Source organism: Argopecten irradians, chromosome 7 (assembly GCF_041381155.1).
Source record: "Argopecten irradians isolate NY chromosome 7, Ai_NY, whole genome shotgun sequence".
NCBI classification, from domain to species: domain Eukaryota; kingdom Metazoa; phylum Mollusca; class Bivalvia; order Pectinida; family Pectinidae; genus Argopecten; species Argopecten irradians.
In genome coordinates this window covers 33,079,703-33,095,055 of record NC_091140.1, presented here as the reverse complement: position 1 = coordinate 33,095,055, position 15,353 = coordinate 33,079,703, and the positions used below count along the sequence as shown (strand labels likewise).

At 33.3% G+C, this 15,353-nt stretch overlaps 1 protein-coding gene across 1 annotated transcript; it reads left to right on the top strand.

Moving 5' to 3' along the window:
* The first annotated feature begins 1,103 nt into the window (after positions 1-1,103).
* On the top strand, positions 1,104-8,591 carry LOC138328196 (uncharacterized). Its single transcript, XM_069274882.1, has 6 exons — positions 1,104-1,600; positions 2,334-2,675; positions 3,965-4,169; positions 4,415-4,495; positions 4,670-4,789; positions 5,070-8,591. The coding sequence occupies exons 1-6, from the start codon at positions 1,587-1,589 to the stop codon at positions 5,913-5,915; spliced, it is 1,608 nt and encodes a 535-aa protein (XP_069130983.1). The 5' UTR covers positions 1,104-1,586; the 3' UTR covers positions 5,916-8,591.
* Positions 8,592-15,353: the final 6,762 nt, after the last annotated feature.

Genomic DNA, 15,353 nt, shown 5'->3' with positions numbered 1-15,353 from the left:
CTGTATCCGAACTCACGTGACAATGGGCCTATTTTTTCTTTCTTATTTTTATAGTTGGGGGGATGGAATACATATGAGTGGTTGTTTTTGATTGGTTTATTTTTTACTTAGCTTATTGTGATTTACAGATCATTTACAACTACCCAACAGCATTGGATGATTTTTTTTTCAAAATACTAACTTAAATAACATAAACATTTTACAAGTTCATATTTTCTTTTAAGGCTATTTTGCATATACATGTATGCATCGCCTAAATTGTGCCATTTCACACTTAAATCTATATTGGCAAAACTCCTTTCTAAACACGCATGGGGATGCATCTATGAAATCGGAGAAGTCAGTAACGTTAATTGTCCATCTACGTTAATCACTGCTACGTTTTGCCTATACTAACCTGGTTTAATGTACCTTAGCATTAGACCAGACCTATATATCGATAAAATCAGATTGCCAAATTGCGAAAATGTTTTAACAATTAACAGAACTGATTTCATTCGATTTTATACAAAAAATTAAAATTGACTTCTGCAACTGACCTCGTGTAGAGATTTTTATATCTAGAGCATGTAATGTATTTATTACACTGGATAAATTACTATACTCAAAACATCAAGTTCATGTGGTTTAGAAGGATGCAAAGAGCGTTCGCCTAACAAGTCTTTGAAATCAAATTAACCGGAAAGTATTTGACTTCATGTCAAGGGACACGTGTCCGCATTGAAAAAAGGAGTAATGCAGTAACCATTGGTATGTGTGTATATTTATACATCGAGCAGAATAACCGAGGGAAATGTGAATTGTTGAGATGTCCTTCCTAGGAACAATTGTGTATATGTTGTTTTCATTTATGTCATATCTTTCTGCTCTTTCTTTTTTTAAGGGATGCCATTTGTTTGGAAAGTAGTATGGATAGGTCGATCGACACATATCATAGGAGTCAATGTAATTCGATACAGACTGGTGCAAGTGATCAAAAGGAATACCGGTATAGTGACGATTAATACAAACCGAAAGTAGAAAATTGTCCATATTATGTGTCGAATGGAAGGTATTTGAAAGAGTGGAGAGGCTAAGGTCATTTACCAATAAACCTCGTTAAGATAAATAAACCTCAATAAACTTCTTCATGACATAAGTTTTAAGAACAATATGGATCCCTGAAATCACATTGTTTTAGACATACATCACATTCTATAACCGCTAAGTGCAAGTCGTTATACTTAGGAACATTATGGTTTAGTCAAAATTCATGTCGATGGATCGACATTTTGTATACGAGATGGACTCCAACTCAACTATATCTATATGTATCTGTTTATAAGCTACACCCATAGAAAATATAAATGTTATGTATGTCGATTAGGCGTTGATATTCTTTTTAAATGACTATACAAGTTGTAATCACATGCTTAGGTGACAATATTTCACCTTCACCTCTTACACACATACAGGTGTACACTTGTATCTACGCTGAAATCTTTTACTTCCCTGACAACTCAGTTAACCGACATTACTGCTTGTATATCGGTATACGACACACTTGTAGTTTGTAGAGTTTGTTTATTTTTACTTCAACTGCAGTTATGGCTAATCAAAGGTAGGCTATTTTTCTTTTTAAATGTTTGAAATATTCTTACGACAGCAAAATGGATGTTTCGTTCATAACCGAATTTCAACATGAAAGACTGTTTGTGAATGTGTATTATTATGATATAAATTCATTATACTGTACATAATGCTATACCTATGCAAATCGAAAGTAGATTAACATTTTGTTTTGAAGCTGGTGTTCTGTTATGGATGAGTTATAGAAATCTAACAAGAGACTAAGTAAGTTATTGTGGTCGTTTGTATATGGCTCGTCTCCGTAATGTTACAAGAATCAGAAAGTTGTAGCTATAAATATATAATTAATATCACGAAGTTTAACTGATGGAAATAATCGAAGAAAGTTCATGAGAATTGAGTTGTTTAATGCATAAACATAGTAACCGCTCCAAATTTGAAACCCCAAGTTCGCGTTTCCAAATTAATGCTAAAATATGGAAAATGCAAAGAGTACAACTGTTACAGCTAAATCAATTACAGTTTGATATAAAATGGCTTAGGATTTTACAATTCAGTGGACATATAATTACATTCACTAATAACCGACAGATAGATGATTTAGATGATGTAGAGTTTAACAAGTAAAAGATGCGTTGTATATAGTTCTTTGTACCAGGCGTTTGATTCGAAATGAAACATCACTACTTCCTGAATTATAGATGATGATAAAACTGAATTAATTGATCAACTTTTTTGTAATTCTATATATCATTCCTATTAAGCTGGAAACCTGACATATATGTCACAGATTATTCGAAAACCAATCCGTCAAATCAAGTTCAGCAATCGTCCTCTGAATCATTGAGGAAACAGGATGATACCAGCAACCTAAATAGTCTTCTTCGTGTCGTGTCGGAGTTTAAACAAGTCGACTTGACAGCGACACTTGATGAATATAAGGAGCTCAAGGACGAACTCTGGAGCAAATCAGAACAATTACAACAGGCAGTGAAAAAGTTGGAAGTTCAGCAAAGAGAATCCATGCGACTACGAGCACAATTGCAGCAGGCCGAAAAAGAGACAGAAAAATATAAAGCTGATTTAAAGCTGAAAACTGAGGAACTGTAAGTAAAAACGACACCATTGACAAGGAAAAACAATTATACAATAATTCAATTTGGCTTATATCTAGAATTTCCAATGGTCTATACTACGCCATGATGATTTTAAAGGGAATTTGTAATTTTGTTCTATAGTTAATTGATAAGGATAGACATGGATATATGTTTTATATTATTGAGGTATAACACAAATATCAGAGAATATTCTAATCATAACCGCTTTGTGCTTTATCTCTATAACATAAATAATATATTCAAGCTAATAATAATCAAATGTCGTCATGTTCTTGAACTCCGATGGCTCTTTACATAACAAACCGCTGTTGAAACTGGATGTATGCTGTGTTGGAACATTTCTCACTTTCCAATTTAAAGCACTTAAAACGACTTGACATTCATATTTTCTGTGTTATCTTTGGGTTGTGTTTGAACTCGGTTACACTTGTTGGATTGCTGTTTGGCGGGAAGCAGAAGACACATGGACGTAAACATTCTCGCGTAGTTCGACAACGAATTGTATATAGTTCAATTTCCTATCCAAATTCTGTTCCAATGCGACGTATATTTAGTATAAATGTATCAGAGTTGTTCATTATTGAAATTATTTGTTATTTTCATTCTTTGCACAGTTTTATTTTTAAATATGTCATTGAGTAGATTTGGCTTATAAAGAGATCACTGCGCCTTATTTGCATAAGTCGGCAACTAACGTTTACCTGAATCTGGTCTTCATGTAGAGGGTTTAGTTCGAGTTATTTTTTAAAGTTATTAATGGCACTCGCTAAAGCTGTTTTTAAGAATCTAATTCACTCGTGTGAAATATATCCCATATTAGATAGCCGCTCGCTGAGCTGAACGAGAGCCCCCTTTGTGAGGACAATAATTTCCGAGGAGTTGACTCCATGGCGCCCCCAACCCTAGTAGCTCTTATCATAACACCAAAGTGTTCTGTGTATTTGGTATGATGCAATGAATATATATATATATAAAAATTGTACTGTAAAAAAATAATAAAATAACCACTCGTTGTGAAACATCGATATTTATAATAGGTTTGACACATATCTAAAGTTTATTAACACTATCTTAGAAGTATATATACTATGTTATATAAATATTTTCAATGCGAATTAGAATAATAATATGAAACCTGTTATTGAATTAAACCTGTTGCTATACCTCCCTTTGTTAGGTTTATAGATAACATAGCTGGAATGAATGTATACACTGTACCTAAATGCATGATGGTAGCATAAAGAATAAACCGATGTGTCTTATTTCTATTTAATCAGACAAAAGACAATAGATACTGAACCGACGCTAACTGGTATTAAATCTGAAACTCCTCCTGACCTCAGTGACCCTATGAGACCTTCAAAGATCGCAGAGAAATACAACGAACTGTACGATAACGAATGGACAGACGCCATGGAGATACTAGGGGAAATGGAAAAGAATGAACAAATTAATGTAGAAGTTCTGCTCGAGACATTAAAGGTAATATATTTAAACATATGTTTTTCAAGAATTGTTGTTACATTTGGGAAAAAAATCAGATGATAGATCAATATTCTATTGCAAATCTACATGACAATTTAGAAATGTACGCAGTTATTTCAAATAAAGAAGATGAGTAATTAAAGCACTAAATGCATTATATACTTTCGCTGTTAATTGATTAAATTGGGATCTCAATGACGGAAATATTGATGCTTTTGATATTTTGTTTACCTCATTTGCAGACATGTTACAGATTTTGTACAAACCTAGCCGAAATGCAGATGGAGTCTCTAGAAATGGTCCTGGTAAACCCTTCTGATTTTGTGAGTTCTTCTTCCTTCTTTTTAATTTTTCATTTTTTAACTTGTCATTGAACATTATTAAATTAAGTATAAAATTTTAATTATATTCTTTTCCCGATGTTTTTGTACATGTATCTTAATTCTATAATGGCAAATGGTTGGTTCCAATTGTAGTAAGCAATCGTTCTGATTCAGGATAGACCAAAACCTGTTTGGGGAAAACAAAAGAAGCTCAACATCCCAAAATCCATACACAAACAGATGAAGGATTTAAGGAAAGAAATGTCAACTAAGACTGTAGACAGTATTAGACAGGTACAAATAAAGAAATCAATGTATATCAGTTAATAAAGGTATTTGGTGTCTTGTTTGCGTATTGTCTAGCAGAGAACTTTATCCCACTTTTAATTCAAAAATGATTTAAATGCAATGTGTTCCGAAAACGGATGTTGATTTTATAAAAATTCAGAAACCATGGATCACAAATGTTCAATGTTTCCTTACGTTGTGTTTCCAGCTTGCAAAATTGATATAAAAGAATGTTGAACAGTATATCTATATATTTGCTACACAAAGATTTTTAATTAATTTACAGGAACAGCTTACTGACAAACTCGGATCGAATGCAAGAAAGATCCCCAATTTTGTAAGCAAATGCATCGAGATATGCTGGTTCATGTGTGTATTGGATCCCCCAGTTGTCCTTGGAGATGAAGCTGCGGTTGGCACGACGTTCGACACCAACATCTACAAGCCTTACACTCACAGTGGGACAGTCGTATCGTACAACGTATGGCCGCCATTACTTCTCCATCAAAAGGGAGATCTTCTTGTGAAAGGCATCGTCCAGCCAGTGAAGGTGATGAAGAAAACAACTACGGAACAGATGGAAGTTGAAGTGGTGGGAAAGACCAAGAAAACAAAGGATCAAACAGCTACAAAATCCTCTGTTAAACAGGATAATAGATTGACAAAAACTCCAGGATATGGACATGAATATGACCATTTCGAGGACGTGTTTGCTAAAATGAAACCGGTCACAATACCAGAAAATAGACAATATGTTTCACCAGAAAAATTAGTTACTAGACATGGCGTAACATACATAGAACTTAACGGACAGATGTATGACTACGAACTATACAAACGTATTTATCAAAATCCTCACCAACCAAAGGGAGACAATGCTGAAGGCGAAGTCGGAAATTATCGTCTCAAAGACGCGTACGGTTGGCGTAAACCATCCACAAGGCCTACTGGGCAAAGCGATGATCAATCAACAGGAGCTACAGGAAGCAAAGCCATTTCAAATAGATACAGCACACCAACAAACAAATTGGTCACCAAGAATGGCATACCTTTCATAGAACTCAATGGGCAGCTCTATGATTATGAACTATACAAACGCATTTTTCAAAAACACGATGAAACGAATGCTTGATTATAGTAAAGACGTGACGCCACAATATCTCACATGTCATTCGCATTATACAGACGTATTTTTACATAGATGTTACACAATGAGTGGTTGTTGAATATTGAATTTATTCCACACGAGTGAGTTATTTTTTAAAAGTTACAAATGACACGAGCTTTAGCGAGTGTCGTTTGTAACTTTTGAAAAATAACTTATGAATGTGGAAGAAATTCAATATTCAACAACCACGAGTAATGTGACCTGTTTCGACCACAATCATATTCGTTTTTAGCCGATAGAAATATGGCGGAGATACGGTAATATATCCTTACTGAAATATGCAAATAAGGTTTAGTAATATTTTCATCAGCAAAAAGACACTAATTAGTATTCAAAAGTAATCGTTTGATAAAGAATCCTACGATATCAAATTATTGTAATTGGGAACATCTTTAGGGTTAAACAATAATAATAAAACGTCTTATTGAGTTCAAATCTTCATAGTTGCTTCCAGAAAATCAAACTCAATGTCGGACTACATGTATACAAAGCATTCGCACCACACAGCATCGTCAATTTCCCGCCAGATAATTATCAAGCCATATTACCATCAAGATCAAGTTCGTTTCATACACGTTAAATCTACGAAACTCGCCAGTACATTATTGTCCGTCAATATGTATAATAAGTACTAAAGGTCAGTTTAACATGTTTGAAAACGTCATGTATTTTGACACAAAGACCGCGACGCATACGCTTTCCTACAGCGGTTTGGAAGTCAAGCGGCGATCACAACATAGAACGACGTCATTTAATTATTGATGACGTTGACAATGATGACGTGACACTGAGAAATAAGTAGTTCGGTCAAAGTTCACAGTGCCAGCCAATCAGATTACGTACAGAGTTTATGCCACGTTTGGTATAATCAAATTGTTAATCAACAACTGCAGTGTTTATTCAATGTCCTGAGAGTTGAATAACACCGCCTATTGTGGTGGAAATGATGATTATATACAAAAGTATAAATCAGTGAACGAATCTCAGAGTTTATCTTGCCAAATATGATGAGTATGCATGTGTCCAATCTGTAATGGTCATACAAGTACCGTATAACAAAATTATAAAATTATCAAAACATCAAAACTCTGGGTATGCAATTGTTTCACATAAGTTTTCATTGTATATACTTTTATGCATCCTCCATCTTGTCACATAAAAATAGATTTGTGTGAAATGGCTACCCGATGGTGACATTTAATATTACAAGAAATATATAGTCAAACAAATAAAATATTCCATCTTGTCAAAACAGAAAATATAGATTTGTATGAAATGGCCACCAGATGATAACATTTAAAATTACATGAAAGATGTCATAGACAAACAAATGAAATGTCATACTGACTAAGTCATTTAGACCTGAAGGTATACTGATGGTGGACTGTTGATATATAGTGTATAAAGGTTTTTTTGGCGTTCAGTATACATACTTTTTAAAAATAGGATATCGCATTACAGGATTTAAATCGTATAGATTACGGATTTATCCCATATTTGAAATGATTATACCGTGGTTTCTAGGAAAAAGATAACATTGTCTTTTACCAAGGAAGGAAAAGATAGATCACAGGCGCTTGATACGCCTTCACTTATCGATACCTGCGGACACAATTTTCGAGAATTTTGACGCATTGAGACGTATTATCATGTCATGTCGACGCTATGATTTATTTTCTCTAAAGTATTAGTTCAAAATAATCAATGTAAGGTTCTATTAGTCTTTTTTTAAATTGTGCATGACTTTCATTCATATTTATGGATAATTGCTTTGAAAGAAGCCAAACTCAATATTCCAGGCTTAGGGGTTTTTAATATTAAACATATATCGTGTTTTTTAATAAATGAATGTGAAACTCAATATAATTACGGTATCACTGTATACAGATGTTACAGAAGAATGAATCGTTCATAATGTTATAGTCACAAATCAATTTAAATAGGCATATGACTATTATGACACATCAATATATCAAATATAATAATTTCGTCGTTTTTTATTGATTCTTATATTTTTCACTCCGTTTGGACTCTAATCACTATCACGTTTGATATATATCCGAGTCTTGGAAAAAGGGAGAAAAACCGGCAGAAAACAGACTGAGGGCGAAAATTGCGCTACGAATCTAGTTTTAATATTTAAACCTGTAACTCAAGCTATAATTGACTCATTAAAAAAATCTTCTCCACTTGCAGATGTGGTAGAATCAAACACTATTCATAGATTGAAAGGTCTTTAAGCCCTCTACAAACATTGTGGATTTCATGGTCCTGAGCTCTCAGAAATTGGCTACAATATCAAAACCCTTCTGAAGTCACAGATGTAATGGAATCAAATACTCTTCATGGATTAAAAGGTCAAATTGATTAAATCAGTGACTGACTTCAACGGCCTGATGGGCCAATATATGTCTTTATTTCATTCTGTATCCGAACTCAGGTGACCGTTAAGGCATGTAGGCCCCTAGATATATATAGCACCAAAATAATCTGTATGTTTTGTGAAAATAGTTTATGTATAACGAGCATATCAAATGAACGTTTACTTTTGATTTCATATTTCTCTGTATGTTTTTTTTCAGCCTGTGCACCTTCAATTAAAACACAATCGTATTGAAACTACGTATTTGGTTTTGTTTTGTATTTTGCACATCCAATACATTTTGATATTGCTTGATGCCATTGTGATTTTAAGTCCTTTAAGTAGATCAAATTAAACTATATTATTGTGACACAACGTGCATAATACTAGAAGCTACTCAGCGGCACTAACAATAAAATATTGTGTCACATTCCTTCCATTGGTCACTGTATCTGATATAAAGCGATATACATGGAGATTTACATGTTGTATGTATAGTATTAGTATCGAGAGGGACGACATGTTGGACAATTAGTATTATGGAATAAATATTTGGTCTCTTTCTATGTCGGAAAAAAGAAAATCTCATAATTTAAGCTTAATAACAAGTGTATTTTTTTATAAATTACATTACATGTTTTTCAGAGTATTTCAAAATCATAATGATTCCATTTTTAAACTGAGTCAGCGGGACCTATTAACTAAAATTCCAATTAGAATGTGTTCACTTCATTTGAGCCAAGAACAAAATCTTCTATTTCTGCTAAAGGTTTACGATCGATCATCATATTTGCACCAAGCGTCAAGTTGTATTTCAATCAACGAATCATTTTAGGACAGTGTGTTTGGTTTGTTTCGATTATTATATCGTCTTATTAACAACCAGGGTCACTTCATGACGTGTCAGGATTATGTGATGGAGGGAAGCCGGATTACCCCGAGAAAAACCATCCTCAAGAGGGTTTAATGTGGGCTTGATGCCTGTCCCTACGTTAGTCACCGTTTGAATTGATTGAAACGAAGACAGATAAATGGAACTCGAGTGCAATAGAGAGAGCTTACAATGCTTTAATGCATACAAGGGGCTAAGCAATTTATTACAAACAATACATTGCAATAGGTAGTTTATGAAATAGACAATGTGTAAATTATGTATGTATCATAACCTACTTCTGCCAAAATTTTCCTTCGTGACAAATAATGTTCGGGAAACTGCTTAAATAAACCGGATGGAATTTTGTAAAGTCAACAGAAAACAAGCCACAGTCCTAGATAATTCAGTAAATAGTAGAAAGAATAATAATCTTTTATATATATGCAATTTTGTGGCTATGATTTACATGACCATTTTACCATAACACCAATCTTTATACCTTATACTACCTAGTGCCATATTAATGGATAGACCAGCGATAGTAACCTCTGGGATATAGTGGATGGTAGTCTGTGTACCTGAATTTTACATACATACATGTAGGTATTAATTGCATAGGTTAAACCTATTTCGTACACAAACTTACGGCTAGGATAAAGATTATAGATGGAAAGATTTGTTTCAAACTGAGGTGTGACATAAATTTGATATTTTACAAGTACAAATGTAGTTTTTAAACCCCCTTCCTCTAATAAGTAGCATGTTGCAACAAATTGATTTTGTATATTTCTAAAAGAATTAAGCATTTTGATAATATGGTTTATGTGATGATATCTGGTACATATAGACAGTTAATGTTTCAGGTGTCATATATCGATTACTAGTACGATGTGGCAACAAATGCTTCATAAATTCATAGCGTTGGCACTGACAGAAAACGTACATAAAGTATTCAACGTAGGAAAATGACAAAACAATTTTGAAGGAAAAGATGAAACTGAACGTAACAATGTAGAACTAATTTTAAAATAGTATATATATATATATATAAACAGTTACTGCGATACAATAGTACTTTTAAATTAAAATACAAAAACCGTTGCGTTTTTTTCCTCTTTCAAGATTATTTTGTCCTTGAAATCAATCAACATTTGATTTCGAAAACATGCATGGTAATGGATATCTGAATAAATTTCATAACGAACGAATTGGTATTAAAGTCCAACGAAGTGTGACAAGTTGGGCCCTCTGATGACCATGACCGATAAACATATCATTTTTGTTTATCTTATATTTTAACAAGAAGAACCCTTTGTAAAGAGGCATTTTACTTCCAAATAGATCTGACATTGTACTGTACATACAAAATAGTAGAAACAACTTATTTGACATCTGTATGTATTTTCTACGATTTTGAACGGAACATAACTTTGTTTTAGATGCGACGTCACACATGAACTTAACATCAAAACAAAATGCATATCATGCAATTTGTCAGTGTGTGTTTGATACGTCTTTATCAATATTATGTTGACAATCTAGATCAGAACAAAATTGTGTTATTTACCCCTACTTTCTTTCTAGTAGTATTAATGAAAGCTAGGGTTAATATAAATTTCATAGTAATACCCATTCTTATTGAGTACAACCACGATTTTCATATTTCTAACACGTATAAAACATGTTGTTCTTTCTTGTTAGATTGGTTAGGTAGCTCCTGTTTTAGGCCCCTTTTGGGTTTGTCACTGTCTACATGTTTTACTTCCATATCAACTGAGAAAACATAACCGACATAGTTAGTTGTACACTTGTATACGACACACTTGTAGCTTGTAGTGTCTGTTGATTTTGACGTCAGCAGGAAGGTAATCAAAGGTAAGTTATTTGTATTTTATTCGTTTTATATTTTTGAAAGTTTCACCTATAAACCAGTATAAATAATGCTTCATTCATAACAATATTTCAACATGAAAGGTGATTTGTGAATGAGTACATATATTGTATTCTGTACAAGTCAAAACAAACCTTCGACAGAAATCCTGTGCTATACATATGCAAACCGAAAGTAAAATACCATATGCGTTTATATTGTAGAAGAGTTGTAGAAATGCTAGAGAAATCAGAAATGTCATTGTAATTGATTTCATACGTGTGCCTATTTGAGTATTCATTAAGTCTAAAATTCATCACATAATCCTCCTGAAATCCACTGATTTCGCCCGTGTAATATTTTTGCATATGTCACTAGTGTAATATAACTCGGAGCGTTCTTCAATGGCTGTACCGAACAGGAAATACAATGTGACGTCATGATAGAAACACTGAAGTAACGTCAGAAAAAAATGACCTGACGTCCGGATTTCGAGGACGGTGAAACAAAATGGCTGTCTCCACGGGATGTTTTGCAATACATTTTGGCGTTTAGACTTTCTTAAATGTGAATTATGTCAATAATCAACTCTTAATACACACAGAACTGGTGATCCCGTTTTGCAAATCAGATGTCAGCATATTTTATTTAAGATGTGGGCAAAAGTAACTGACAAATCAATGTCACATTTACAAGACTAGTAGCGGTGTGCTTGAGGTCCTACGTAATTATCTTGAATTTACTCTTTCGACAAGAACATTGAGTAAATCGACATATTCTTTTATTCATGTTGATATCTTTTTAAATTATGTCAACATAAAGGCTGAATTATTTCGACATCCTTTAGGGGTAAGTTGGCAACTCTAAGGCATAACTATGTCACAATAAAATTAGCTTTTGATCTAAAATAAAAGATAAGGAGAGATGGCGGTTGAGGTGAGATTGTGATTGAGGGGAGATGGAGGTTGAGATGAGATGGTTGGTTGAGATGGAGATAGTGGGTTGAGATAGTATGGTGGTTAAGGGGAGATGGTGGTTGAGATAAGTTGGTGGTTAAGGGAATATGGTGGTTGAGGAGAGATGGTGGTTGAGAGGTGAGATGGTAGTTGAGATGAGATGGTGGTTGAAGTGTGATGGTGGTTGAGATGAGATGGTGTTTCAGGGGAGATGGAGGTTGAGGCGAGATGGTGGTTGGGATGAGAAGGGGGTGGATGTGAAATGGTGATTGATATGAAATGGCGGTTGAGATGAGATGGTGGTTGAGGTGAGATGGTGGTTTAGGTGAGATGGTGGTTGAGGTGAATGGTTGAGGTGAATTTGTGGTTGAGGTGAAATGGCGGCTAAAAATAAGATGGTGGTTTAGGTGAGATGTTGATTGATATGAGATGTAAGTTTGGGTGAAAGGAAGACTGAGGTGATATGATGGTTGAAGTCATGAGAGGGAAAAAGATAAGTATGCATAAGGCTGTATGAGAGCATTATGTAATTTGATAATTATATATATTTATAATTACAAAAGTAAGTTTTGTATCAAACGGTAAATATAATACATGCCGTTTACTGAATTAATTGAGCATCATAAAACGTTAGAACCTTAAGAATTTTTGACCTCATAGAGGTCACAAAAAATGTGTATATCACCTCAGAACAACAATTCAATGTTGTTAGATATATCTGTTTTTCCATATATGTAAATGTATTCCCAGAATTGAATTACAAATTACATAATTCAAAATATTGGTTTTTTTTTGTTTGTTTGTTTTTTTTTTTTTTTTTTATATTTTTTTTTGAATTTTGAAAATCAACAACAAAATTACTAAATTTGAAACTTTTAGAGTAAATATTCATACTTTACCAGATATCACGTTAAAAATGACATACGTAGTTCATGTGTTCTGCTTCAAATTCAAATGTGTTTCATTCAAATTCAAATTGGAACATTCTGTAATTTCACATACGTAAGATAAATATCGTTTCCTTTTATTATGATTGTAAATTAAAACTGCATTGCTGGAATATTTTCCAGAATGTCTTCTAGAGAGAAACACAAGACTTCACCTCCAGCCTTATACCCTGGAGACACGAGAAAGCATGCCAGGGCACGAGACCACTACTCTCGACTGTCCTCTGCGTAAGTGAAACTCACTCAATTTTAGTGTATTTAGTTAAATATCTAATATTTATATCTTACACACATTTAATTTTGTTTTTTCTTCCTTTATTTGTCCCACTTCTTATCCATGAAGAGGGCAGTGTTGTGGAATAGAATGTTCACCACTGAAATAAATAATTTCAAAAAAGTATTTTACTCGCATATATCACATAATTCGCCTGATATCCAGTGATTTCGCCCGTGTAATATTTTCGCATATGTCACTAGTGTAATATGACCTGAAGCGTTTCCATTAGCTGAAAGTTCATTTTTGACGTCAGAAACAATAAACTGACGTTAGGAAAAATGACGTGACGTCATGATTATGAGGACGGCAGGACAAACTTTCGGTCTGGATTTTCGAAATATATTTTGACGTTAAGTTCTTTGTTATGTAGGTATTTGTAGATATGGGATAAAAAGTATCTTAAATTTGTGTTCATTTTCATATGAGATTTAATAAAACGAGTCTAAGAAGTGAGTTTTTTTTTTTTTTTTTTTGCGAGCCTTATGTTATATGACAACAACGAATCACATGGACAGAGTAGTGTACAACATTAAAAAAATTCCTCAAAAATACATATATATATATCAATAATGGACCTTTGCTGAGGTCCATTTGGTGTTATAACGCTCTGATATAATCAAATAATAACCGAGGCGTAGCCTGAGGTCATTATTTTATATTCTACCGGGGCGTTATATCTGCATGGCTACATCTTCCCGAAGAACTCGACGTTGGGGTATTGTGACGTCACAATCGCAATATCAACTTGGGAGTGACGTCACAATAGGAATATTGACACAGTCTTTCTAAAAATAGCAAGTATAAAATAGTGAAACCACTTGCAGTTTGATACAAAATAACGAAGCCTTTGACCATTCGAAATAATTGATAAATAAACGGTCTCTGACACATAGGCGGTTTTGCTTATTTCAAACAATAGAGTCGTTGTATATACCATAATTTGACCATTTATGGCAACATTGATTTCAAAAAGATGATTTCATTCAGTTGGCGACACTTTTTTCCAACTATTTATTTATGTTTAACCCCTTAACTCCCAGGAATTTTTTAGGGGTCTGATGAAAAATGCAACTTTTATTTCAATGCGTTTTTTCTCCATTTTCCGTTGATAATTTTGGAAGCAACCCATATATATTTAGAAACTAGAGAACACGATCTATTCAATTTTCTTGAAAAAATTGATTTTTGTGTTTCAATGAAGTTGCCATGGTAACCGAAACTTGCATATTTCTATAAAAAAACATAAAGTAACCATTAAAAAGGATTTGGAGCAAAGGAAATGTCTTCATAAGGCTAAAAAAATAAAGATTTTTGTTTTATTTGCTTGAGGGTTATCCCTTTGATGCTAAAGCTATCCTTCTTTTGTCTGGTTTGGTCCGTTTCCAAGGAAACTGAAACTCTATAGAAACCGATGTTTTTTGTTAGTTTCCAAAATTCGTTTTCTTACAGAGTGGTTTTTCCTCGTGTTTTTTGGAAGAAGATAAGTATTTTTATCACTTATCGACATGTACACATGAAAGGATAATGCATTTTCAAATTCCAAGTATAAATTAAGTTTCTTCCTTCATTTTTCTGTTACCATAGCAACCATCTTCCAACATGAAAATCACATGCACTTTGCTTTGTGTTTACATATTTTTCATTGTAAGCACAAAGTAATTGCTATGTACTTTTCAACAAAAATTATAATAGACAGAATGGACTGTTCATGCACACCTAATTCATGTCATTTAATTAATAGAAAAACTGTTGCCATGGATACGACTGCCTTGTTTTGTACAGTATTGTTAAATAATGTGTTTTCCGGTTGAGAGTCAAGTTTTTCTCAAGCATGTACATGTAATATAAAATGTGAAACAGAGACTACCATGGTCAATCAGCAAGAAAAACAATTATGTATCTGTTCAAAAAAAACAAAAAACAAAAAAAACAAAAAAAAAAAACATAATGATGGTAAGATGTTGTTCCTATTAAAAATAAGATGGATATCAGTAAACTGAATTCACTATTTGTGATATGTACTTCAGTTTTGATATTTTGTGTGTTTTATACTGTCTCGAAAATGACAGTTATCTTCACATATATTCACTCCGCAACAAATTACAAGACACTGATA